This window comes from Myiozetetes cayanensis, unplaced genomic scaffold (assembly GCF_022539395.1).
Source record: "Myiozetetes cayanensis isolate MyiCay16 unplaced genomic scaffold, myiCay2020 scf5-8, whole genome shotgun sequence".
Lineage (NCBI taxonomy): Eukaryota > Metazoa > Chordata > Aves > Passeriformes > Tyrannidae > Myiozetetes > Myiozetetes cayanensis.
Genome location: NW_026087742.1, coordinates 60,541,523 through 60,567,246, shown reverse-complemented (window position 1 = coordinate 60,567,246; position 25,724 = coordinate 60,541,523). Strand labels below are relative to the sequence as shown.

Genomic DNA, 25,724 nt, shown 5'->3' with positions numbered 1-25,724 from the left:
AACATATTTTCATTGGTGAATATGACATGTCAGCTAGCTTTGTTCATAGCTTGTTATTTTCAAAAGCTTTTCAAGCTCTACTTTGATCTTGTAACTACTTTTAGGATGGTTTTTTTTCACTTTTCAGTTAAGTTTGGAACTTCTGATTGCTTTTGAAATGCATTAGTGGCTATATTATACCTGGTTTTATATATATATATATATGGAGAGAGAGAGAGAGAGAGTGGCAACACTGTCCTTTAGCTAAAATTCATCTTTTCTCTCCAGTACCTACCTTTGAACATGCTTTAAAGACCTGTTTAATTACCTCCCAGCCTTTTGTTTCCTGCATTGACACTCTATTATCCATGTCATGGTAGTGGCCCTTCTGTTCATAATTAAGTGCATTATTTTCAAAGACAAATTATTAATATTTTGTTCCGAGTGAGGTTCTGTTAGAGCCTGACTGATGATATTCACATTTGTCTCTCTTTCTACATTAATGACAGGAAATGTTTTTGAGTAGTCTAGATTAGATGACTAAAAGTAGGTGAGGGGAATGATGCTGTAAATGTATTCTTTATATTCAGTTATGTTCCACCGTTTTCTCTAGTCCTCATGGCAGATCATTCTGCATCCATTTTTTATATATGTATCTGTATTATTCTGAGTTCTATTGATAGCAGTTCTCACTGATACACTCACACTTCTTGCCCAGATGATGAAGTATTGCAAAAGAGTCAGGGATCTAGAACTGATCCCTGATCATTTTTATCCATAACTCCATTCATATGAATAATTTCCATTCAGTATTCTGTTAATTATTGTCATTTCCAGTATGTTTCTGTGTGGCTGTTTCACTGAAATTTGTATTCACATGTTGGTCAAACAAAGAAAATGTTGACTTTTGACAGGATAAAGTGATTAGATTTAACCAGTTATTATAGGGAAATATTGGTTTAATGTAGCATATTTTGCCTTTATAGTTCTGAGGGAACTCTTCTTGGGGATAACGAAGTTTGGTGATCTCCTTAGAAATCTGATGGAGTTGTATATCAAACCCAGCTCTCCTACAGTAATGGCATAATTTGGGTTTAGAAAATGATGGTGATAATAGAAAGATGAATGTGGGAGAGCTATTCATCAAGTCCTGCACTACTGTAACTAGAGGACACTTGCTTTAAAACAGATAAAGGAAAGCGAGTATGAAAAGGTGTTACATTCATAGAGAAGAGGCCAATATATGTACACTGAAGAGAATTGAAGTACCTTGTAACATCTGTACTCTAATGATTGTCAGTGCTTAGGAACTGCAAAAAGTGACCAAGCTTGTGTATCCCTTAAACAGAAAGCTGGTTTTGCTATTGCCAGTTGGAGACAAAATTTTGCACTGGTCAACCATTGGGTCTAACACAATCAAACATTTCTTGCAGTCTTAATTTTACTAGTGTTTTCCAAAATACAGGGCATGAATAGTATGTTTAAATAATAAGTAAATAATACAATTTTTATTAGTAAGTAGCAATAGGTTTTTCTTACAAGCATCCTCATGCATATTGTAAGCTTGTTATTTGAATTTTCCAAAGTGGGAAACAGTGCCAGAGCATAGACAAGAAACTTTGACTGTCAGTAACAAAGAAATTGAAATAGGGACTGTCATTTCATCCTTTTCTTTTCTGTATTGCACCACCCCTTTTCTTGTAACAATGCTTTCCTTTACTATGATTATGGTGATGCTATCATTTTGGGTTTGCGTTTGACACTATGTGAAGGTAGCATTGGTATGTCCATGGGCTGAAGAGCCCCAAAGGCCATATATATATTTATACACTTAAATATGTGTGTTGTTATTGAATTTGACTTTTCAGTTTGTAGTTTTACATCGTGTGCTTACTGGAAAAATAGAGATTTTTAAACCAGCTCTTTACATTTTTGTTGTAGAAGGAGAAGTGTATACATGGGGTCACAATGCTTATAGTCAGTTGGGCAATGGTACAACAAATCATGGCTTCGTTCCCTGTCAAGTCTCTACTAACTTGGTGAACAAGAAAGTTATTGAAGTTGCCTGTGGCTCTCATCATTCTATGGTGTTAACATCTGATGGAGAGGTGAGAATAGCAGGAGTAAATACCTATTTTCTCATAATGAAACTCACATATGTGAGAAACAGGAATGCATTCTGCACCTAGAGCATTAGAGGTTGCTTTTTGCTGTCTTCACAGTGCTGATGCAACACAAATGTTTGAAAAAAAGTTTAAACCCGTAAGGTTGTAGTGGTTTTGAAGTGCATGGGGAATATTGATTTTTGTACCACATCTGCTTGTAATACCAAAATATGATTTCTTTGTAGAAGGAAGCCAGTTCCTTCCTATGTTACCTTCTACTGTAAATGCTTAATGGCATTAAAGCTGACTTTAATGTAAAGTACATTAATCTAAGGAATTCTACCTGCTAAAGTAAAAAGTTTCCTGTCATTTACTTGGAGGTGCCGTTTGTGCCATTCTACTTTGGGTTCTGGAAAACTAGAAATGGATTATTCCAGCATTAATGCAGCAGTCCTGTTGCCTCTTACCTTTGAGTGGAGGAACATAAAAGAATGGGATATATAAGTAATTAGGTTGGTGTATTTTTGTTAGAAACAATTCAGTTGTAAACCTGTGTATCTTCCTAGTAGCTTCCTAGTACTAGAATACATCCACTTGAACTTAAGATATCATTTTTCATGCATATCACTTTTTTGTCTCTTGAATATGTACTTCGAACTGTATGTTATATAGCTATTTTTTATGACAATTCTCTTGCAACAGGTATACACATGGGGTTATAATAACTCAGGCCAGGTTGGATCTGGTTCGACTGCTAATCAACCAATTCCTCGAAGAGTTACCAGCTGCCTACAAAATAAAATAGTAGTTAATATAGCTTGTGGACAGATGTGTTCCATGGCTGTGGTGGAAAATGGAGAGGTATGAAATTCGAAGTGAATTTTTGGGCTGAATTTTATTTTATGTAATAATTTGGCATGTAGGTAATTTTGAACCTGATAGTAATGAGCTATTTCTCAGAAAAGTATACCTTTCCAGACTCCCTCAAGTCTACCTGCTTATACTGCTCCTAAAAACCTTTATCATGAATTGTCCTGCACATTCCAACATACTTAAACACACCCTCCTATCCATGCTGATTGTGGTTTCTTCTTTAGAGAGGAGGTAGAGTGAAACAGGTAAAATTGTTCACTGACATTTGTTTTAAGGCTTTTCAGTTTCTGTAATTTCTCATAAAATTTAGCAGCTGTTACTTTGTATCAACTATTGCAGTTGGCTTTGAGCTGTAGGAGTTCAAGTATCAAATTTCAAGTTTAATTGAAAATACAGTTCTAAAGTAAAAATAGCATTGTGAAGGTCAGATTTTTATACATTCGGGATTAAATAATATTGAATATATATGTATGTATACTTAGCATTTCATGCCAGTTGCATTTTCTCGTATGTAAAAGTAACTAAGATTTTATCACTGATTTACTGATTTTTAGAGCTGATGTTATATTCTAGTAAAAATTAAGGTGCTGATTTATACATTATCCCACTGCTGTCTTTAGCATTCGTAGATAAACTATTGTCTATACTAGAATCTTGAGTATGAGAATAATCAGTGAATGGTATTATAATTTTCAGTGCTCATATACACACACCTTATCTCAAGAGAAAACAAAGAAAATAAAAGTGTATTGCATATATTTGTTGTACTGCAGTACCTCTTGAATTTCTCTCATACTTCTTTATCCTCCTTGCAAAGATACAAAGAGGTTGTAGAGTTACTGTTTTTTCGGTTCATGTGAGCTGAAGATTTTGGACAGCATTTGAGTTTAAAACTAAGTAGCTATTGACTGCAATAGAACATATGTCACTAAAACAGAATCAGAGCTCAGTATTTTCCCTTCTTTTTATGTTTGGTGTAAAGCTGCCTACTCAGACTGTTGGGCATAGCTTCCAGCTTATGCTTGTTTTAGTGTGTTTTCTTTTCTGTTAGAGGATTTTGGAATGAGAAATTAGCTCTGTGAAAAAGGGAAGTATTATACTGAATTTGCTCTGTGCTGGCAGGCGGGCATATGAATCACTTCTTTTCTGTTCTTCTTATTAAAATATTGTAGTCTTACATAATCTAACTCTTAAAGAGCAACATGAATGTGGAAGTTTAGAGTTCTAGATGAGTTGGTATTTTAAAGAGAAATGGCATCCAAAATTTGCAGTGCAGAAAAACATGTATGTGTGTATATATGTATGCTTATAAGGGTATGTGTACGTGTGTGTGTCTGTGTATCTACGTGTAAAGTACAGATCCTGAAATGTGGGGAGAGAAATCTTGAGAAAAATTACTATTATTCAGACTCTGAAGTAGTTTTATTGCTTCTGAGAGAAGGAGATAGTAGCAAACAGTTAAAAATCCCTGTCTCTGTTCCAAGGTGTATGTCTGGGGTTACAATGGGAATGGCCAGCTTGGATTGGGCAGCAGTGGCAACCAGCCAACGCCGTGCCGAATCGCAGCTTTGCAGGGCATTCGTGTGCAGCGGGTACGTCTGTGATGCTCCGTGGCAAACCCTTTGTGAACCACTGAAAGTATCCTAAGGCATACATATGCTACATTTGAAGTAGACAGTCCTTTCTCTCGCTGTTTAAAGTGCAATTTATCAGAATAAAAAAACATGCATCCTAAGAGTCTTTCTAGGATATCCTATTCTTCATTAACTCCTGCCTTCTTTTCTGGAGAAATACTGCAGTTTAGCATTTTGTTTGTCTTGCAGACTGAATCTCAGTTTTATAAATGCAGTCCAGCCACAGTGACTGACTGGTGTTTAAGGAGTGAACTAATTGTCTCCAACTGCTTTTGGTCAACAGTTGGTATGATTTCATGGTTAGTCTTGGTCTTTATAGGTTATCACACTTGACCAACTAGCTGGGCTGCCATCAGTGTAACTAGCAAACTGATAACTTCTTTTGACTGGTAAGAAATATTTAAAGTAACTGCAGAGATGATACTGAAAGTTTTTAATTGATTTAAGCAAAATAGAATATACTGTTTGTTAGAAAACAGTGGTTTTGAAGTTAATGAAAATGTACAAGAGTGTTTTGAACTTTGGATCATATTTATTGCATTGCATTTGCTCAGGGAAATTAGGGATTTTTTAGATCTTTTCTTTAAAAGATTTCTTTGAAAGAAACTAATTTAATTACATAGTTTTACATTCAGTGCCTAGGGTGCAGACAGTAGCTTTTCTGGTAACAATTGCTGATGGAGAGTAATGTAATAAAGTGAGTGTTATGTTCCCCTGTATTTATTCTCCTATTTAGAGAGTGAGTGCTCCAGTAAGTTTGGCTTAGATCCTATTTCCATCCACTTCCTTTGCCTGATACTGATTACTACCATGTTGAAGACCTCCAATCAGTAAATAAATCAAGGATTTTCTTCATTCAAAGCACATCACATGCTTCGTGTATGTCAGTGGACTAAATGTACTTGTGGTATATATGCTTTGCAGATTATATAAATATATGTGAACTAGTTTTGAACAATGTAAATTGGCTCTTGGTAGCCATCTGGCTTTACCAAGTTAAATTAACACAATCAGAGCAAGACTGTTGCTGCTAATATTGGCACTGTGTATCTGTCTGTATGTGGGGCATGTGCTGCATATGTAAAGTGGGTATTTGAGCGATCTTATGTGAGGTACCTGAGAGGGCAGCTCAGCAGGACAGCTTGGGTTTGTACAAGAGGTTGTGAGCTCACACAGTTGTGTGCTGCCATCAAGATGGAGAGTTTTGTCTCATCCCTCTCTTTCCTGGCTGATTGCTCTGGTTGCTGACCTTATGTAGGCACCAGTGGTCCTCAGACCCTATTGTGAGAGTTTTTTTCAAGTGATGTTAAGTTCATAGGATCACAGAATGGTTTGGGTCATAAGGGACCTTAAAAGTCATCTAGTTCCAACCCCTATGCTATGGACAGGTACACCTTCCACTGGACAGGTTGCTCAGGGCCCCATCCAACCTGGCCTTCTAGGGTTGGGGTATTAGAGAGCCCAGTGAGCATTAGAGTGGACACAGGAGCGGGTATTTTGTGTGGCTGGAAGTCAGGGAGGAGAGGACCAGGGAGGGAGACCTCACCTGTTTTTACAGAGGTAAGCTATTCACATTGGAGTAGTTGCCCATAAAGCAAGGTCAATGCAAGACAGACAATCTTCATTTTTCTGCGTATTTTTTGTATTTGTCATATAGCTTTCCTCCTTTCTCAGTTTCCATCTTTTTTTTTTTTTTTTTTTTCTCTGCTCTTGAAATTATCTGCCAGGGTGTCTCATTGGTATATTTTTTCCTCAAAGTCACCTCGTCTACTTTCCTTTCCTTTTGAATAAAATTATCTATATGTGTAAATTTTACACTGACATAGTATCAATAGCATTAACCTATAGTATAACATGTATCTATCTGTATTATGTTACATAAAAGTGAGATTATTTTTTTCTCTTTATTATTCCTTGTAGGTTGCCTGTGGCCATGCACATACATTAGTGCTAACAGATGAAGGTCAGATATATGCCTGGGGATCCAATTCATATGGCCAGTTAGGTACTGGGAATAAAAGTAACCAGTCTTACCCTACATCAATTGTTGTGGATAAGGACAGGTAATACTTACAGTCCTGCAGTCAGACATTAGTTGACATACTCTCAGAAGAGCTACAGAAAATTATGGTATTTTTAATCTGTTTTTGGAAGTAGTAGCCTGTAATTTTCTGCAATGGTTCATCTGCTCAATATGAACAGAATTTTCACTGAAAGTTCTTGAATCTGCCCTATAACCACCCCTGTGAAAGAGAAAATGAATATTCCGAGTGTGAATGCGCTATTTTCTGCTTCAGCTCACACTGTACTTTATAGGCTCTAATTGCAGTTTCCCTTCAGTGGTATGTAGTTTCATGGTTTGAAGTCAATGATGAAAGTTTTATTGTCTCTGAATGTAAGTTTTATTTTTATATGCTACTTTTGACAAGCGCACAGGAAAAATGAAGAGTGAACATATGCGATTGTTATGTGTTTTTACTGCTATTAAATGTGGCTCATAATCCAGGAGAGAGAGAAAAGGAAGAAGTTCCTTCTTGATATTGTTGTCTAAAAATTGAGCTTAGATTTTTGCAAGATAAGTACTTTCCTTTAAGTCCTTGACGGGTAGCAGGGCAGTTATTTCTATTGCTGTTGTAAAGCCATGTATGTATATGGCCAGAAATCTTAGTCTGTTCTAGACTGAGGTCTTGATTTTGGCCTTCTGTTGTGAATAATAAGACAAGTGAGATGTCCCTCCTAACCTTGTGTCTGTGTACATTGTTGTAAGGAAGTGTCATCTCCACTCTGGGGATGAGACATGGGGCTGCATCCAGCTGGCGGCCGGTCACCAGTGGTGTCCCCCAGGGATCAGTGCTGGGCCCAGTCCTGTTTAACATCTTTATCGATGACCTAGATGAGGGGATTGAGTCCATCATCAGCAAATTTGCTGATGACACCAAGTTGGGAGGGAGTGTCAACCTACCAGAAGGCAGGAGGGCTCTGCAGAGGGACCTGGATAGACTGGAGAGATGGGCTGACTCCAATGGGATGAAGTTCAACAAGGCCAAGTGCCGGGTCCTGCACTTTGGCCACAACAACCCCCTGCAGCGCTACAGGCTGGGGACAGAGTGGTTGGAGAGCAGCCAGGTGGAAAGGGACCTGGGAGTCTGGATTGACAGGAGGCTGAACATGAGCCAGCAGTGTGCCCAGGTGGCCAAGAAGGCCAATGGCATCCTGGCCTGCATCAGGAACAGTGTGGCCAGCAGGAGCAGGGAAGTGATCCTTCCCCTGTACTCTGCGTTGGTGAGGCCGCACCTTGAGTATTGTGTTCAGCTCTGGGCCCCTCAGTTCAGGAAGGATATTGAGGTGCTGGAGCGGGTCCAGAGAAGAGCAACCAGGCTGGTGAAGGGACTTGAGCACAAGTCCTATGAGGAGAGGCTGAGGGAGCTGGGATTGTTTAGTCTAGAGAAGAGAAGGCTTAGAGGTGACCTCATCACTCTCTTCAACTACCTGAAGGGAAGTTATAGCCAGGTGGGGGTTGGTCTCTTCTCCCAGGCAACCAACAACAGGACAAGGGGACATGGGCTCAAGCTCTGCCAGGGGAAGTTTAGGTTAGATGTTAGGAAGAAATTCTTTACAGAGAGGGTGATCAGGTATTGGAATGGCCTACCCAGAGAGGTGGTGGATTCACCATCCCTGGAAGTTTTTAAAAAGAGATTGGACATGGCCCTTAGTGCCATGATATAGTAATTAGAGTTGGATCAGGGGTTGGACTTGATGATCTTGGAGGTCTTTTCCAACCCAATCTATTCTATGATTCTATGATCTTGAACATTGCTATTTCTTTGTGTGTGTTTGTGTTTTTGCTTAAAATGTAACAGATTTTTTTTTTCCAGACACTTTGACAACAATTAAAATGTTACAGTAATTTATACAAGTTTTAGTGCTGTATGCTGCCTTTTGCTTTTTTTTGCCAGAATACGCATTCTTAGTGTCAGTGAGAATATCGCCTCGTGAAAGCCTGCAAGATTTGTGCATGCAGCTTTAAACAAGTTGTTTCCCAGCCATTTTCCCCAGGCAGCTGGGGAAGCAAGTAAACAAGCAATAGTTAAGACTGCAGAACAGTGGATTGTGTAATGTTGTATACAGTGGGAGTTTGTAAGTCTTACATCAACCTTAAGATTAGAGAGATAGCCTAGCTAAAACACACTTAGAAACAGCTGCTTCGTTCTAATTTTTAATTTTCAAAATGAAAATCTGTTAAACATAAGTAATAATAATTATATGAGTAACAACACTTCACTTATTAAAAATTAAAAGAAGTGTATTTAAATTGTTAGTTTATAACTGTTACAAATTAGCAAGCAGAAAAAAAGGTTTTCATTAACTTTCAGTTACAAGCCAAAATGCACATTTTTTAAAATTTTTTTTAAATGTGTCCTCATTTCCTTCTTAATCTTCTCCAAGTATTTGTTCTCTACAGCTTAATGCAGCCACTCACCTCACTGCCCAGCACCACTGAGGACATTCAGAGACCTGAAACTCATCATAGTTTTGCTTGAGGGAGCCAAGGGGATCAGCAGAGCATGTGCTGCAGCAGATACACAGCTCTGCTGCAGCAGTGTCTGCTCGCTCCCAAGTTACTTTTCCACAGAGACACATTCTGAGAGCATGCTATTTGAAGAAATACTGATAGCCCTTTTAATTTTGCTGTGTCTGATCAGAAAATGTTCTTGCTTACATGCATGCTTAAAAGTACCGTTTGCACCAGAGAAAGACAGGAGGCAGTAGTGTTTTTACTGCATTTTGTTCTTATGAGAGTGACTTGCTTTAATTTCTTTGTTTGCTTGTAAATTCAGAGTTATAGAGATTGCAGCCTGCCACTCTGCTAACACATCAGCTGCCAAGACCCAGAGTGGCCAGGTGTACATGTGGGGCCAGTGCCGAGGGCAGTCCGTGACCTTCCCCCACCTCACTCACTTTGCCTGCACTGACGATGTGTTTGCTTGCTTTGCTACTCCTGCCGTCATGTGGCGTCTGCTGTCAGTAGGTGAGCTTAAATATTTTTTTGTTCTGACGTCTTCTAAATAGAGTCATCAGTTCATAAAACAGTTGCATGTAATTAAAGCCTAAACTTTGTTTCTTGCACAAATTTATACTGGGAAGCATAATCATAATTACATATTACATATGTGTAAATGGTAATATGGAATTGTAAAAAATTGCTTAAGCCTGATGGCAGTTCTAAATAATTGTCTGTTTTATTGATGCGGTTCATTTCTGTGGGGAAATGCCTTAGGTTTGGGGGTGGGGTGGTGTATAATCTCTGCGTGTTACTGACCAATGGTGTGGGTGGAGAAGCTGAGTTTGAGTTTGGAGATTTGAGCAAGCCATGGAGAACTTAGAGGAACGCTGAAGCTTTCTTTGAATACCCTTAAGTAGACTACTAAGAACTGAAGGACCCAAATTCCCATTTTCAGAGTTGGCCACAGGTACTTAGAGTCTCATCACAACTAATCATGACCTGGGCTTCTGAAGACACCAGTTGCTGGATCGCAGATATTTGATTAACATTAAGGTCTGTCTTGCTGGCCTCGACTAGAAAGAGTTCACTATATAGCACTGTCTAACAGAGAGCTCATTCTTCAGCTACAGTTCAATCCCATAATGGTTGCTAATAAAGTTACTGGTTTTGCTGACCTAATCAAAGATTAGGTTGTCTGTGGGTGTCATCTGGGAGCTTAAGCTAAAAGCTGGAATGCAGCAATTTGTTACTTTGTAATTTGAACTGTACTGAGTCCATCATGCTTCATCCCACTTCTGTACTGCTTTCATAATTGCTCTTGTGTTGCTGTATGGCACCTTGGGAGTAATTTTTAACTGTAGCAGCTCCCTGGTTTTTGGGGTTTTATTTTTTTACCTTGATGTCTGGGTCACTTTGGAAATAATGCTGCAACACTGTAGCAACGTTGTGCGGAAGCATAAGGTGGAACCTTACAGGAGGAAAAGGTTCCTTTACTATTAAAAAAATATAGTTTCAGATGCACTTTCAAATTTGTGGCACAGATTCTCATATGTGCCAAATTGTCTGTCCAGCATCCCGGTACTAAAATGTGTGTTCAGGTAGTCTGAGGGTTCCCTGTGATGACACAGGATAAAGGATGCTGGCTAACAGGACTTAATCACATCTCCTGGATACCTTTTGGTTAGGTGACTCTTTGTTCATTTTGGATGTGTATTTTTGCATGCTCTGGGAGCTGAGAATGACTAACCTCTTTGTCTGGTCCCCCCTTGGCAAGTTGTCAGGACTGACTCACTGTTGTTTTTCATCTGACCTATGCGTGGTGAGAATCCTCAGGCAGCTGCATCCTAGGATCTTAAATCTGCTGAAATAGGTGCCATGGACATCTGCCAGGCTTACAGCCCTTCTCTGTCTGTTTTATTCTGGTGCTTCCACAGCCAGGCATTCCCATGCACTCCCTGTTTGTGGCAGTTCTAACATTTCTAATGCAGTTCTTAGCACTGACTGTTACAAAGGAGTTTTCTTGGCTTTGTGCCTTGTCAGTGTGAACTGCCTCTTCGCTTCCTTCCTCTGGCTCCCCCTTAGCTGCTGTAACAAATAAAAGCATCTATTTTCCCTCTAAGAATTTCAAAGCTGAAAATCTTACTCAGTTTTCCTCTGCTGGCTGTAGAAGTTGTCTGGAGATGTGTGTTGGTGAACATTGGATTGCCACTTAACTTTGAAGAAGAGCTTTGCATTAGTGCTTAAAATGATTACTTGTTTGGATAGCAGAGGTCTGAATAAATAAACCACACATTGTACAAAATAAGACCTAACAAAGTATTTTACAGTATCCTTGTTTCAGAAGGACTTTTTATTTTATCACTACACTGGATTTCTCTCCCCCACCCGCTCCAGTCATTTTACCTGTAATCCACCACACTTCGATAATATTGCCCTAATTGGGTACAGCTGAACATCAGTGACATCCTCTAATTGAAATGAAAAATGATTGTGCTAACAGTATCAAAGTGTGTGTGTATGTGCTAAGTTTTTTCTAGAGCTTGTGGAGGAGGTCTTTCCATTTTGAGCAGAATATTATTTTGGTTTCTAGTTTGGTAGGCTAAAGGACCTAGCATTTATGTAATTTTCTGTAGAGAACAACTAATTACTGACTCACAAGACCTGTATAAACCCGTAATATGTATTTATATAGTAAGAAGACAAAATGTTTTCAGGATTAAGAATGAGGTTTTGGGGGTTGGGTTGTTGATTTTCTTTTTTTTCCACTACTATTAAAGAGGATAGTTCTCTGATACTGCCAAATATGATGGAGATTTGGATCAGTTCAGGAGGTGAAAGTTTGTATGCAGACAGTGGATGACTTTTCAAAGCTGTCACATGCTGAGTGGGATATACACACAAATAGCACTCTGAGTGTCCAGAATATGGAATATGCAGACACTCACACAGAGTACTTTTAACACCATTAAATCTAGGGAAAACTACTCTTTTTGAATAGACTTGTAAGTGTTGGTATTTACTTTTAGGGATATTGTACTGGGCAGTTTCACTGCAATGCATACGTTGTTTATGCAATAGATTTATTTTTGCTGTAAGATAATGTCTCCTTGTAGAGACATATCAAATGCAGCAGTAAACTCCTGGAACTGTTAACTTTTTTTTCTGGCATTATACAGATGAGTTAGAGGAATGGAACTTACAGGTCTTTTGATAGAGATGGTTAGTTGGAGTAGGAAGCTAGTAAGGACTGAAGAAAGCTACCCTTTCTTTGCTTTTCTGGGACTCAGAGAGAACACATCATCTGCTGGGGCTTTTTACTAGCCTTAAGGAGATGTCGTATTTATTAAAGTGTTAACTGCTGACAGATACCCATGATGTTGTAATGTGAGATACTTGCATTGCTTACTACTTATTATTAAGTCCCCTTTTTGTTCTAGAGCCTGATGACCACCTAACAGTAGCCCAGTCACTAAAAAAGGAATTTGACAACCCTGAAACTGCAGACCTGAAGTTTCTAGTGGATGGAAAATACATTCATGTTCATAAAGTTCTTCTCAAAATTAGGTAAGGCACAAACTGCGTAAACTATATAAACTAAACGGTGTAGCATAGTCCACTGTGCTGAGTAATTACTGCAAGAAATTCTTGACTTGTTTTTACAAACTCCCTTTTCTTTGAGCCACGGCATTCATCTGCTGTCCTTCACTGTTAGTCTTTTTTCCTCATTTCATCGCTCCTTGTGATTATCAAACGTGCTGCTTTACTACCAGCCCTTTCATCACTTCTCTCCATCTGACATTTATCCTCTATGCTACCTAAATGGCCTTGACCTTGATTTCCAATAACCTTTTTCTACTGAGGAAGAGGCTCACTTCCTTCTGCTGTCTTCTCAGGAGTTTGAATCAGTTTTTCTTCCTTTATATGCTTGGCTTCCTCCACTGAAATGATTTGAGGGTTTTGTGTTTATTCTTGCCTTTCTTTCCTTCCACAGGACCCTTCAGTTGTTTCAGCAATTTCTGTAGCTGCTATTCAGATTATATTTTTTCCCCCTTTTTTATCAAATTTCTTATCCTACTTGTTTCAAACAGTCTGACTTTTCAAATGGCTTCTCTTTTGGTTTTACAGCTTTACAGTGATACTTGACATACACAGATCTACAGAGTAATCACGTTGTTATAAACATGCAGAGATTAGTTTGCTACTGCCAGAACAGTTTCTGCTGGGATATTCTAGAGACACTATTTTAGATCTCTTCTGCCTTGCTAATTGCTTCTACTTTATCCTCCTCATTGTTACAATATTTTTTTCTCTTTGCTATCTTCTTTCTCAAAATGCTTGGCTATCTCATCTGGCTTATCAACACTTTTGTCTTCATACTTTTGCTCCTGAGTCCTGGTAGTGATTTCTTGTCTATTACGACATAAAATTAAAATTCCCTGTCAATTCTTGCCTCCCCTTGTTTTGGTCTTTTCTGCTCTCCTCTTTCTACTCCAATTACCTGTATTACTCTTTTCTTCCCTTTACTGGATTCATTGCTTGTGCATTACACTCGTGCCTATAGTCCACCCTCTTTGTCTGGAATGCCATGTGTCCTCCATCAGATACCTCGGCAAATCTCACGTATCCCCAAAATGTTCCTGAGTTTCTTTTTTGTGATAATCTGACTATATGTAACTTTTCCTTGTTTCCTTTTTCTTGCTCTACTTTTCTCAGACTATGTGGCATTCTGTGAAGGAAATGTGTCTAATTCTAAAATGAATTTAAATATATGGCATTATCAAAATGATATGGAGGAATAATAAAGCATCAGGCACAGTCTTTAAACTTAATATTTTCTTTAAGTCTCAGATGCAACTGGATCAGAGGATAACGTATTTAAAATGGTATTTTGCAACATTTGGCCTGTTCAGACCATTGTCATGAATGCAGTAAAGTTCCTCTTCATTATCCGGTCATTTCTTTACTACTTGAGAGGAATTTTTTCCATGTTGTTCTGTTCCTATTCTTGAACTAGATCTGACTGTTGGTGGTTATTGGCTTGCCATGGAGGCAAAATGTCAGGGAATGCCCCGCTCAGTGAGAGGCAGCCCAAGCCACAGAAACAGATACATCTGAGCATGTGGGTGGGATTCATCAGCTCTGCATTTAGCCAGCCAAAATTAGGTGTCTGGTCTGTCTCCACTGAGAGATAGTGAGAGGGAGACAGACACTCCAAAGGATGAGTCACTCCAAGGTACTTTGCAGACCAGAGGATGTGTACTAACCAATTTTTATTTATTTACTTATTAATCTTTAAGGGAGCAATGTGCACCACCTTCTCTCTGACTTCCGTGTGGTGCCATTGGAGCAACAGACTATTCCCAAGGCCTGTTCCACGCTGGATGGATAGCATGGTCACCACTACTTAACATGAGGCCCTGGGAAGCCAAACAGTGGGGTTTGGTCTGCCTCTCCCAATGCCAGAATGTGGTAAAAGACATGCCAGAAGCTAGCTAATGACTTCTTATTTCTTTATGATTTTGACTTGAGGTTCCTTTTATTTTATTAGAAGTCCCACAATACTAAGAAAATAATTTCTTTCAATAACTAGTAAAATCAAATCTGAAGAAATGATAAGTTAAATAATTATTTTTCATCTGTATTTAAGTGATACTGTCTTTGTTGTAGTTTTGTCCCAGGGACACTAAAAGAAAACCATCCTACTTATAGAAAAGTTGTAGTAAAAGAAGAGAAAATTCAGATGTGGGAGAGTTATAAATTAGTGTTGTATAAAAAGTCTGATTAAATTGTGGTTGTTATAGGAAAGGTTATCAGAAGTGGGGATGTTCATTTACCTCAACAAAAAATTTTGAAAACAATGCATGGATTAGGATGTTTTTTAAGAAACAGTAAGTTACAGTGCATTGTAAATTACTGTGAACTGTAAATTGCAGATTACAGCTATCAAAGGCAATGCTTTGTCCTTGTGTGTATCTGTCACAAAAGTATTTGGACTTAGAAGAAAAAGGTGATGAAAAATCTGAGAGTGTCTTCAAATAATGTAATAATTGAATTGAATATAATGTTTAATGCTAAATTGTGTATGGACTCTGGAATAAATGATATCTAAAAGTGTTAATAATTTCCCTCTTCATTAGCTCATGTTGGAGAAATCGGGGTCAAACCTCAAAATTGTCTAAATTAATCTCTTATCTGTTATGAGCCAGCTAATAAAATTCATAGTTAATGTATAATGTATTTAAGAAAATGGCATAAAAACCACATGGGTCATCCTTGTAGATGTTATAAGTAGAAATGGAGCCTACCATGAAATATTAATAACAGAATTAAAAATCTGAATTATATATATCAGGCTTATAAGCCTTATAAGGCTTGAAGAAATGAACACGTTCAAACCAAGAAATCATGTAGCTAGAGTTTATGCTTGTGTATTTTGTCTGTTATGACTGATTTATTTTTTTACCAACTTCTTGCCTTTTTTTTTTTTGCCAACTTCATTACCAACTTCTTTACTAACATCTTTCAATCCTAACTCTTTACAGTGTGCAATCTCTGTTCATGTTTTGTAGGTGTGAACATTTTCGCTCCACACTGAACAGTGATGATGAAATTATAGAAATGAGTGAATTTTCTTATCCTGTTTACCGAGCCTTCCTGGAATACCTGTATACAGACAACATTAGGCTCCCTCCCGAAGATGCAATAGGTATTTGCCATAAATGGAAATAACTCTAGGTTACTGTTTCTGAAAAGTTCAAGCTGTGTGTCGTAATAGGGTGAGGAAAGCAGGGCTTGTTAATTTTAGTTTTATTTGCACTTAAATCTTGACTTTGGCATGTGTCAGGAAGAAGGGATGCAACAGCAGAAAATATGTCCATGGGGAATGAGTAGTGGGATCAAAGATGCAAAATGTTCAATAAGGACTCTTCATTTCTCTTACTAAGAACTGGGTTTTTTTCGCTTAAAAAGGCACAAATTCCATCCTAAAACTTTTCTGTTTGAGTATCTGTGGTGATTTGATCATGAATGAAAAGAGAGCTGTTCCCCAGATGAATTTAAGAGGATGCAAGTCAGTAATTGATGCCTAGAATGAAATGCAATACAGTGAACAAGAAAAGAGAATACTTGCATGTAATAAAATGGTTCCTTTTTTGATATGTCTGTAGAGGACCTTAAAGGATGCACACATCATCTAGGGGAAAAAATATTACAAGTCTTTGCTGATTTCAGCTTAAAATAATATGGTAATTGATTAATTTGAAAAGAAATTAGTATGTTTTGCATCAGGAAGGTTAAAGCTGTATGAATTTTCACAGGGCTGCTAGATTTGGCAACACTGTATAGAGAAAACAGATTGAAAAAGCTTTGTCAGCAAACGATCAAACAAGGCATTTGTGAAGAGAATGCCATTGCTCTTCTTTCTGCTGCTGTCAAATACGAAGCTCAGGTAAGAATTTCTCTTCAGGCAAGCAGTTGTTTTCTGAGAAATGATGCTGCTTAATATAAACATAGCTGCATTTAATTGATGAGTCATGATTACTGTAATTTCCCTTTCCGGCTTCCCAGATGTTTGTTTTCTCCTTTTTAAACTATAAAAAACCCAACACTACCCCCCACCAAAACACAAAACAAAACAAAAAACCAAACAACAGCAACAAAAAAAATCCAACCAACCAACCAGGTACTAGTGTTTTCTTCCTGGCCTTTTGGCTTGCACCTGTGAGTCAGGGTTCTTACTCTGCTTCCTGGCACGTCAGGGCATGGCGTGCAAATTTGTCCCTGCCTTTGGATTTTACACTGCCTTTCACTCCTCAAGTTCGACACCTGATCATTTTGTCTGCCAGTGTCTGGTACAGGTCATTCTGGTACTGCCTTTTACAGGCAGTGGGAGAATTTACCTGTGAAGTCCCTCCTTATTGACACTTGTGCTTAAATAAAGGGCTTTTCCAGTACTGTTTACAGTGAATTGTGCTGACATACAACAAATTACCTATTGTTATTACTCTCCCCATATCCTGTCATCTGGTCTGCCCTTGGCTCTGGAATGTGTCACTAGCACTCAACCTGTTATCAGTGCACTGCAAACACTTTTTGTTGTAAACAGAAGCTTTCAAAGATGTATTCCTTTTCTCAACTTTTTAATGCTATGCTGATTTTGGAAATAATGATATGGTGGGCTTTATTATTCAAAAAGTCTGCTTATGTATTTAGACTTAGTTAATTCATTGTTATGAATGAACATGTTGTTTGAGAAGTCCTCGTTTCTTTTAAGGGCTCCTGCTTTACAAGAATAAAATTGATATAGCCAAACAGAAGATTACCTATGAGAAGAGTCAGAATATGTAGCTGGTTACAATATTTTTATTTTTAAAAATACTTGGGTTTTTGCCTTTGCCTGGCTATGAAATGTAGGATGAAGTTTTAAAGGAGGAGAGGCTAGAAGCATAACAGGGTGGATCAATCTACCTATATCTCCCCAGTATAGGAAGTAAACAGAAAGAAGAAACTGAAACAAAACTAAGTTAAAAATGTTCCAGTAGTCAGTGCTGTATGGTGACTAGAGGAGATGAATTTGTGTAGGAGTTGCAAAGAGGAGGCCAGGAAGTCAGTGAGTTCTGTAAATTGGAAGAGGGGATAACAGCAGATTAGTAGATAATAAGATTGCCAGCTGCATTTGTAACCAAGGTATCAGTAACAGAGGGCATGAACAACTGAGGCAAAGAGGAGTTGTACTTTCAGTGTACTGTGCTGGTACAAGCCCAGCATATCGGGGAAGACTGTACAGGAAGGCATGACCCAATGATGTGGTTCTCTTAACAGCAGTCTTGTCATTAAAACTTTACTCTGGAGTTTCTCCTCTTGTAAGCTTTTCAACATCTTTGAAGCAGAAATATTTTCAGTTGTCCTGTACCAGGTGAAGTAATTAAGGAGTAGTTAAAGACATATTTAGGTGTATTGTGAAGTAGTGAAACTAGCCTGGACAGAGTTCTAAAGTTTATAACAGCAGAAAGATAATAAAAGGGATTGGCTAGATGACTAAATGTACGTTATCCTCCTCTTCCTTCTATGATTCAGTGCTTTACTCCTTCAAAACATGTAATATTTTATACCATTGTCAGATGATGAATTGGTTCCCCTGCTCTGCCTGCAGCATGTGCCAAACTCAGGAGTGCATTGCTCCTCCTCCCTACATCCACAGCTCAGAAAGGGCTGTGGTAGAACTGCTTTGGGGAAGTGCAGCAAAGAGTCCCTTATCAAAGACATGGGATAGCCTCTGTCTAAGGACTCATGGACAAAGCCAGGATTTTTTACTCTGTGCCATCAATAGTAATAACTCCTGGTTTGAGAACGATGTGCAGTGTATCAGGACCTCAGTAGGAAACTGTCAAAAGAAGAATTATGAAAGAGGCCTAATGTTTTGGAGGTTTGAAAATACAGATTTCAATTTTTGTAATTAAATGTGAACACTGCAATTGAAAGATTATAGTACTGTGTCACATGCCCTTAACACAGCAAACTAAATGAAGACTGACTTTACTACTGTATGCATCTGTTAGGATTTAAAATGAACGAAAATACTTTGTTCTATCCTCAGAAAATACAAAGAGTTGCTGCTACAAGTTATTTTAAAGCAAATTTCTAATATACGCTCCAGCAAATTTTAGATGATACATTTTCTATACAACAGAATAAAGATTCAGTATTTCTTGGAACTGCAAAATTAGTGACCATGATTTTTTATCATCTATGGTCCTCTTCATATCACCACCAGAAAAGGCAACTGTTGTTCATTTCAGTTAGCATAAAACTTCACGCACTGACTGTAAAGCAACTGAGGTTCTGGCAGTACCATTTCAGGTCTGCAGGAACTACAGTTGTCATTGTTTTTGATCTTCTACATTTTTTATTTCCTCTCAAATTTGCTGCTTCTTCTGTTCTCATTCCTCTTCTTACTTTTCCAGTACTTGTTGATGAGAGATGCAGTTTACTTGCTGTGCATACTTGTTATATCTTATTTCTTGAAGGATTTTTTTGTGCTTCTGGTAAAGCTTTAGTTACATCTTGAAACATGGAATCTAAGGAATTCCTTAAAGGTTTCAAAGGGAAAATGCGCAAGTATTGTGCTGAGTATCTTTGTAATATTAATCTCCAGGCTGCAACGTTAGTGTAGTTAACACAGAATCAAGTTGGCATGGGTTAAGAGACCTCTTTTTGCTGCAACCCTTGAGGAGTTCATAGCTTATGGATCATACTACCAATTTAGACTTGACTTGCTGCTGGCTCCAGGTCTGCTTCCCGCAGAAGGTAATTCATTTTGCATCACAGCAAGTTGTTGCATAAAGGAGGCTGACCCAGTGCATGGAGAGAAGGATTGCCACTGCTGTGAGGAGTTTGAGTGGGCAAAATTCGCTGCATGAAATCATGGTTGTATGGCTTAATGGCTTGTACTTAACCTGTGCTGAATATCTGAGCATCCTGTTTCAGCCTGACCAGGACAAACCAGAACCTTTTTTTTCTATCTAGGAATCCCAGTGGACGGGGGATACAATTCCTAGGTTTTCCATGAAAGATACATGTATCCTAACATCCAGTTTGTGTTCAGTGAGCATCATCAAATATTGCATCGTATTTTGCTTTTATTTTCAGCAAGACTAGAATATCTGCTATTTTTTAAAGGAGTACTACTGAATTCAGGGCAGGAAGGAAAAGAGTTATTGATGCTCTAGTAGTTCTATGTAGGGAAAAGTGATGGTTTCACTTACTGGTAACTTTTCTAATGACCTCAGTAAACGTGATGGAGTTCTTGATTTTATTTACGTGGCTATTCTTGTTTTCTCAGAGGGGGTTTATTGAATAATTTCTATGAACAAATTTCATCCTATCGTTTGTGATCTCATCTAATAGATCAGTAAAGGGGTTGGTAATATGAACAGTCTGGTGTGTTCTCTGCTAATGACAGTTTTGAAACAAATAATAATAATAATTTTTTATCAGTCATTCATATTACAAATTATCTCAATTTGTTCCCAGGACTTGGAAGAATTTTGCTTCAGATTTTGCATAAACCATTTAACTGTTGTTACACAAACTCAAGGCTTTGCAGAAATGGACCACGACCTCCTGAAAAACTTCATTAGCAAAGCAAGCAGAGTGGGAGCATTCCGAAACTGAGCTCTGACTACCACCAAGCTGAAGAGAGCGTTCTCTTCCCTCCTGGAAGCACTTCTTTGGAGAACTTCTCCTTGGTCAGAATGTGCAGTGGTTTGGAAAGAAAGCCTCAGTATCCATCAGCTTAAGAAATGTGTAAAAGTCCACTGACACGCAGGTTTTGTAAAGATGGCTACAGCATAGATGTGTGGTAACTGTTCATTGCCAACAAACAGAATTTAACACAAAAATCTAATGCAGTAAGTACTCTTTCCCACTCAGAGTCAAGCAAACTAAGCTATCATTATCTGCTCTGTCTGGTTTGACTTTTTTCTTTTTTTTAAACAATGTTCATTTGGATTTTATGGGACAGTAACCTGTTTGCTGCTAAAACTTTCATAGCGTACTTTTATCTCCAAAGTTAATATGCCATAGTGGGCTTCTGTTTGTCTGGTTTATCATCCAGTGAAGATCCAAACTTGGTTTTCTGAACATATGATAAAGTAATATAAATTCTCTAGCATGAGAGGCTTTCTGACTGGCAGGAGGATATATCTCACTTGCTGTTTATTTGGAGTTTATTTATGAGGAGCTTCAGCAGGAGGTTATCTGCTTTGAGTTTCCAGCACTTATGTCCATTATTTAGGCAGAATGAAAAGAATCTCCCTTTCCATTACACTGAAAACAGTTCTTGGCACCCTAGTGGGCCAGGAAGCATTCACCATATTTGTCTGGATGTGAATTCTCATGCTATGAGTTTTACTACCAAGAAAATAATTTAGTTGCAAACCCAAACAGAATTTCAAGAAAAGGAAGTTCTGCTTGAGGTTTATTTACTCCTGTCTTGCTATCTGCCTGAGATAGACATTCTTCAGAAAAACTGAGGAAAAGGTGGTTTTGAAGTGGTAACACGGGCCTTACCATCAGATCCTAAGAGTGAAACTCACAGTAGTTTCCACAAGGCAATAAAGACACCTTGTCCAAACACATTGTTTCAGATTCTCCTTTGGTCAGTGCCGTGAGGTGACCATACCACTTAGCTACCAGGCCTGTTTAGGAGAGAGAAGTTGCCCTCTGGACACGCCTTTCTCTCCCATCACTGATCAGCGATGGCTAGAGTAGAGTAGATGCTTAATTTCTGACTGAAGTGAGTTAAGATGAAAACCTCACCCAGTGCTGCACAGAGGAAGGTTTGCCCCATTACAGAAGATGTGAAGCTTATGGAGCATTTACTTGAATTTTCCAAGAGGTAACTGTGAATTAAGCCTGAGCATTTATTTCTCTTAAAATTTTGACTGAGTTAAGTGACTTCAAGTGCCTTTTGCAGTATTTTACAAATGGGGAAGACAAGAAGCCCGATGACAAGGCGCAGTACACTAATACAGTCACGTGACCTTCCTGCAGATCAATCCTTCAACGACTTTTTCTAATCCTTGGATGTGGCTTCTAAGAAACTAATTCCCTTAAATGATCACATCCTCATTTCTAAATTAGATATAACTGTTCCTTACTGTATTGGAGGCTCATTTCTCAAACAATCCTGTTCTTTGAGGAGGAGTAGGAAAAGGAGCAGCACATACTCCAGAAAAGAAGATGAGAAGTAATAAGGTATTGCCCCTCTTCACGCTAGACCTCATGGGTGTGAGTTGGAAGGGTGAAGCATGCAGACAGCAGGATTTACTTATAAGAGGGTGGTGACCAAACATTTTTGAAAATGCGGTGGTAAATATTTACTTGTGTTTGAGACATTTGCCTCAGACTTTCACTAGAAATATATTGGATCATCTATGGCTAAAAAGCAAATTGTGCCACCTCTGTCACCCCTCTGTGATTAGTACAACTTCCTCCAGCAGGATAAGTCTTTAATTCAGCAACTGTGTCTGTATTTTGTATTCAAACAGAAGTGCTCAAAACCTTTCCAGTACATCCTTTGCAGTTTCATCAAAACTGCAACTTTGCTAGGGTCAGAGATCAGTTTTGATAAGTTTGTGTTGAAAAGCACTTGATGCCAGTACACAAATAGAGGCTAATGCAGACAGCAAAACAGTATCATGGTAGGGCACAACTTTACTGCAAACCTTGTGTGCTGTAGCCCAGCACTGATCATACCAAAGCATACACACAAAGGATCCCGTGAAAGCCAAGGCAACGTATCCCTGGTTAAGCCTGGGATGGCTGAAGTTTCCTCTCTCCAGTTCTGGGCATGCAAACTGCCAGACTCACCTGCCAGCACTTCCTTAGCTGCAGCAGCACACAGAACAAGGGTGTACTACCACGGCCCAGCCTTCAGGCAGCAGCTTGTACCAGACCCTGTTCCACACAGATGGCATTATGATGGCACACAACCAGTCTCACTGGGAACTGGAACCAGCTGGGCAGCCATGCCCCTGGTAATGGCCTTTCTGCAGTCACTCCAGTCTTCCTAAGACATGTACTATAAAAGGTCTCTGCAGATGTTTCTGTTGCTTTACTTAAAGAAACAAACCAAAACTGTAAATATGAAATGATGGGTTTTTTTGACTCAACATCTAATCAAAAACATTCTCTGGCTCCCTGGAGATACTACTCCATGGAATGATAGTGCTGGAGAGGAATACCACTCTCCTGCATTGCCTCAAGTTCATAACTCAGTAGTTGAATACTTACTGCAATCAAAATGATGTGCTACTTGAAACAAGGCATTTTTACTTAACATAAACAATAGTGCCATTTTTTTCCAATTTATTTCCTTCCTGCTCATAATTTCCAAATGACTGTACACAATAAAGCCTAGATGCAATTTCAGAGTAATTGACAAAGCCTGTAATCTTGAGAAAAAGCATCTCTGGATTGAATGAGGGTGATCCTAAAGTCTCAGTGTGTCAGTGTTGGCATTTATACATACCATCTGTATCATCTGACCTGGATGTGATAGTGTTACATTCATAGAGACAGTTATTTATTTAAACTTTTGTTGCATGCACTTTCCTGGGCACTTAAAGCTCAATGTTTAAAAAACGTACTGGCTTAGGTGGTTAAATGTGGATGCATGTATGTAAATATGTGCTTGAAACCTAACCATGGGAATTCAGAAGGAAGTAGGGATGCGTTTTACCATTGTGAGATAGTCTGCATCAAACACATTGTGTTTGTGGATCTCGCTGGGTAAATTTAAGACACCACAGAAAAAAGGTATTTATTAAGAAGTGAAAATATGGTCAAGCATAAACTGTGTCTGGGGTTTAAATTAAGAGCAGTGTTCCACTTTGCAGAAAGGGAGTCAAATGGAATTTGAAAGAAAAAGAAATTACAGATGGAGGGTCATTTAAAGGTTCACCTAAGTTACTGAAGTTACAAGCCAGCACTGCGTTGTCATATAGTACCCAGCTGTAGAGTTTTGTTATAATGCCTGATAACTACATAAACTGCTGGTTTTAGATCATCTGAACAATTTCCATGGGCTTTCCTTGTAAAACAAAGCATTTACTTACCCCACAGAGGCAGGACTCATTGTCCAAAGGAGTGCAATGGAGATGGTGAAGGGCCTTGAGGGGAAGGCATATGAGGAGCAGCTGAGGTCACTTGGTCTGTTCAGCCTGGAGGAGACTGAGGGGAGACCTCACTGCAGTTACAACTTCCTCATGAGGGGAGGAGGAGGGGCAGGCACTGATCTCTTCTCTGTGGTGATCAGTGACAGGACCTGAGGGAATGGCCTGAAGTTGTGTCAGGGAGGTTTAGGTTGGATATTAGAGAACGATTCTTCACCCAGAGGGTGGTTGGGCACTGGAACAGGCTCCCCAGGGAAGTGGTCACAGCACCAAGTCTGACAGATTTCAAGAAGCATTTGGACAATACTCTTGGGCACACGGTATGACTCTTGGAGATGGTCCAGTGCAGGGCCAGGAGTTGGACTCAATGATCCTTTGGGTCTCTTCCAACTCAGCATATTCTGTGATTCTGTAATGATGTAAAAAGTTTACAGCCTGAACATAAATATATGTTTTGAATTTTTGTTTCTTTATAAACTTACCTGGTTTAATAGATCATTAATAAAAATGCCATAATAATTAAAAGATTATGAGTGGGGTTATTTCCTTTCTTTTCAGTAAAAATGAAGTAAGCCTGATGCTTGTAGACCAAGTTGACTATGTAGTTAATAAACCAGATAATATTTCACAGAGGTACCTTAAAGGCTATTTGTGTTCTTTAGGAAATCATTATCACCAGGTAACACGTTTGTAAGCTGGAGAATTTATGCAAGTGTATTCCACCTTTCAAAGAAATTATTGCCTTAAGAAATTAGTGACATAATGATTAATAAAATGGTCCTCAGAACACCAAACAATGATTGTTTCTTAAGCAAATGCACATTATAACATTATTAGTTAACAATTTAAACAATTTCAGCTGGTACTTTATGGTGGTATCACAGAGCCATCACCTTCTCCAATTGTTTCATATTCAACACAGGTGTCTTCCTTCAGCCACTCCTGTACTTAAGATGTGCAGTTTTACACATTCCCATGGCTGTTCCAGCACCTGTGAGTAACTTGCTCTTTACTACAGCCCTCCTGGACTAACACTGCCTAAGCACAAAATTCTTCACTTGCAAGTCAAATGCAGTGAGGAAGAAATGAGTTCCTGTGACATGTTAAGAACAAAGAGCATTCATTTGGAAACAGTGGACAACAGGAAGAGATGAAGCTACAGAACAGCAAATGAAGAGGCTGAAAATCAGCTCTTCGGTCTTCAGATGGCTACACAGCCAAGCCAATAGATTAAATTCCCCTAAACATCAATGGACAGAAACAAGCCCTTCTGAGATCCAGTTCACTCATCTTGCATGTCAGTTTTAGGCAGAGACATATTTTCTCCAGAAATTTATGTTTCTCCGCAGCAATTATCATTCAACCAATGGTGCAACATGTGCCATTAGGCACCTAAAATGCCCATCACATTTTTTTGTCCAACTCTTCTGCTGTGAATGCTAATTTTCTTTTTTCCTGGAACACAGTTTCAGTATTCTAGGTCATTTTTAGTACAGGGTCTTGCTCTCAGAAAAGTGCTGTCAAACAGTAAGAATTCCATATATCTGATGAAAAGCCATTAGTTTCAACATATGCTTATTTGCATATGTATCTGTTTAAAAATCAGACTCTGAAAATGCCTTTTTTTGAGGGGGCAGGAACTGGCAAGCCTGCCAGTGAACTTTGTGCCCTAAGCATTGTCCCGAGCACTGATGCTATAAACAGCCCTGCATGCTCAGCAGTGTCATGAGTCACAGGCACCTCTGGACTCTAAAAAGGCAGGGACAGGGAGACTGTGAGGCTGATGTGCCCACAGCCAGACACCAAAGCCATGGTGGCTGACACTGGAGCTTGGTATCCTGGCTATTTCCAGCAGTTCTGAGAGAAAGGAATTGCTTATGAAAAGCAGGGTGGTGAAGTCACAAAATATGCTGAGTGGGAGGGGACCCATCAGGATCATCGAGTCCAACTCCAG

General features: G+C 38.8%; 1 protein-coding gene across 5 annotated transcripts in view; it reads left to right on the top strand.

The window, feature by feature from the left end:
- LOC126649172 (RCC1 and BTB domain-containing protein 2) overlaps positions 1-24,295 on the top strand; it is a 36,375-nt gene extending 12,080 nt beyond the window's left edge. For 3 of the 5 annotated variants that reach the window (XM_050333082.1, XM_050333080.1, XM_050333083.1), the window contains exons 5-13: positions 1,921-2,087; positions 2,787-2,945; positions 4,442-4,549; positions 6,512-6,654; positions 9,430-9,620; positions 12,533-12,659; positions 15,665-15,801; positions 16,412-16,542; positions 20,127-24,295. In XM_050333082.1, the coding sequence (XP_050189039.1) occupies positions 1,921-2,087; positions 2,787-2,945; positions 4,442-4,549; positions 6,512-6,654; positions 9,430-9,620; positions 12,533-12,659; positions 15,665-15,801; positions 16,412-16,542; positions 20,127-20,267 (1,304 nt within the window). In that variant the 3' untranslated portion in view covers positions 20,268-24,295. Of the gene's footprint in view, positions 1-1,920; positions 2,088-2,786; positions 2,946-4,441; positions 4,550-6,511; positions 6,655-9,429; positions 9,621-12,532; positions 12,660-14,392; positions 14,560-15,664; positions 15,802-16,411; positions 16,543-20,126 lie in introns of those variants that run through there. The other 2 variants (XM_050333084.1, XM_050333085.1) reach the window with 2 other exon arrangements.
- Positions 24,296-25,724: the final 1,429 nt, after the last annotated feature.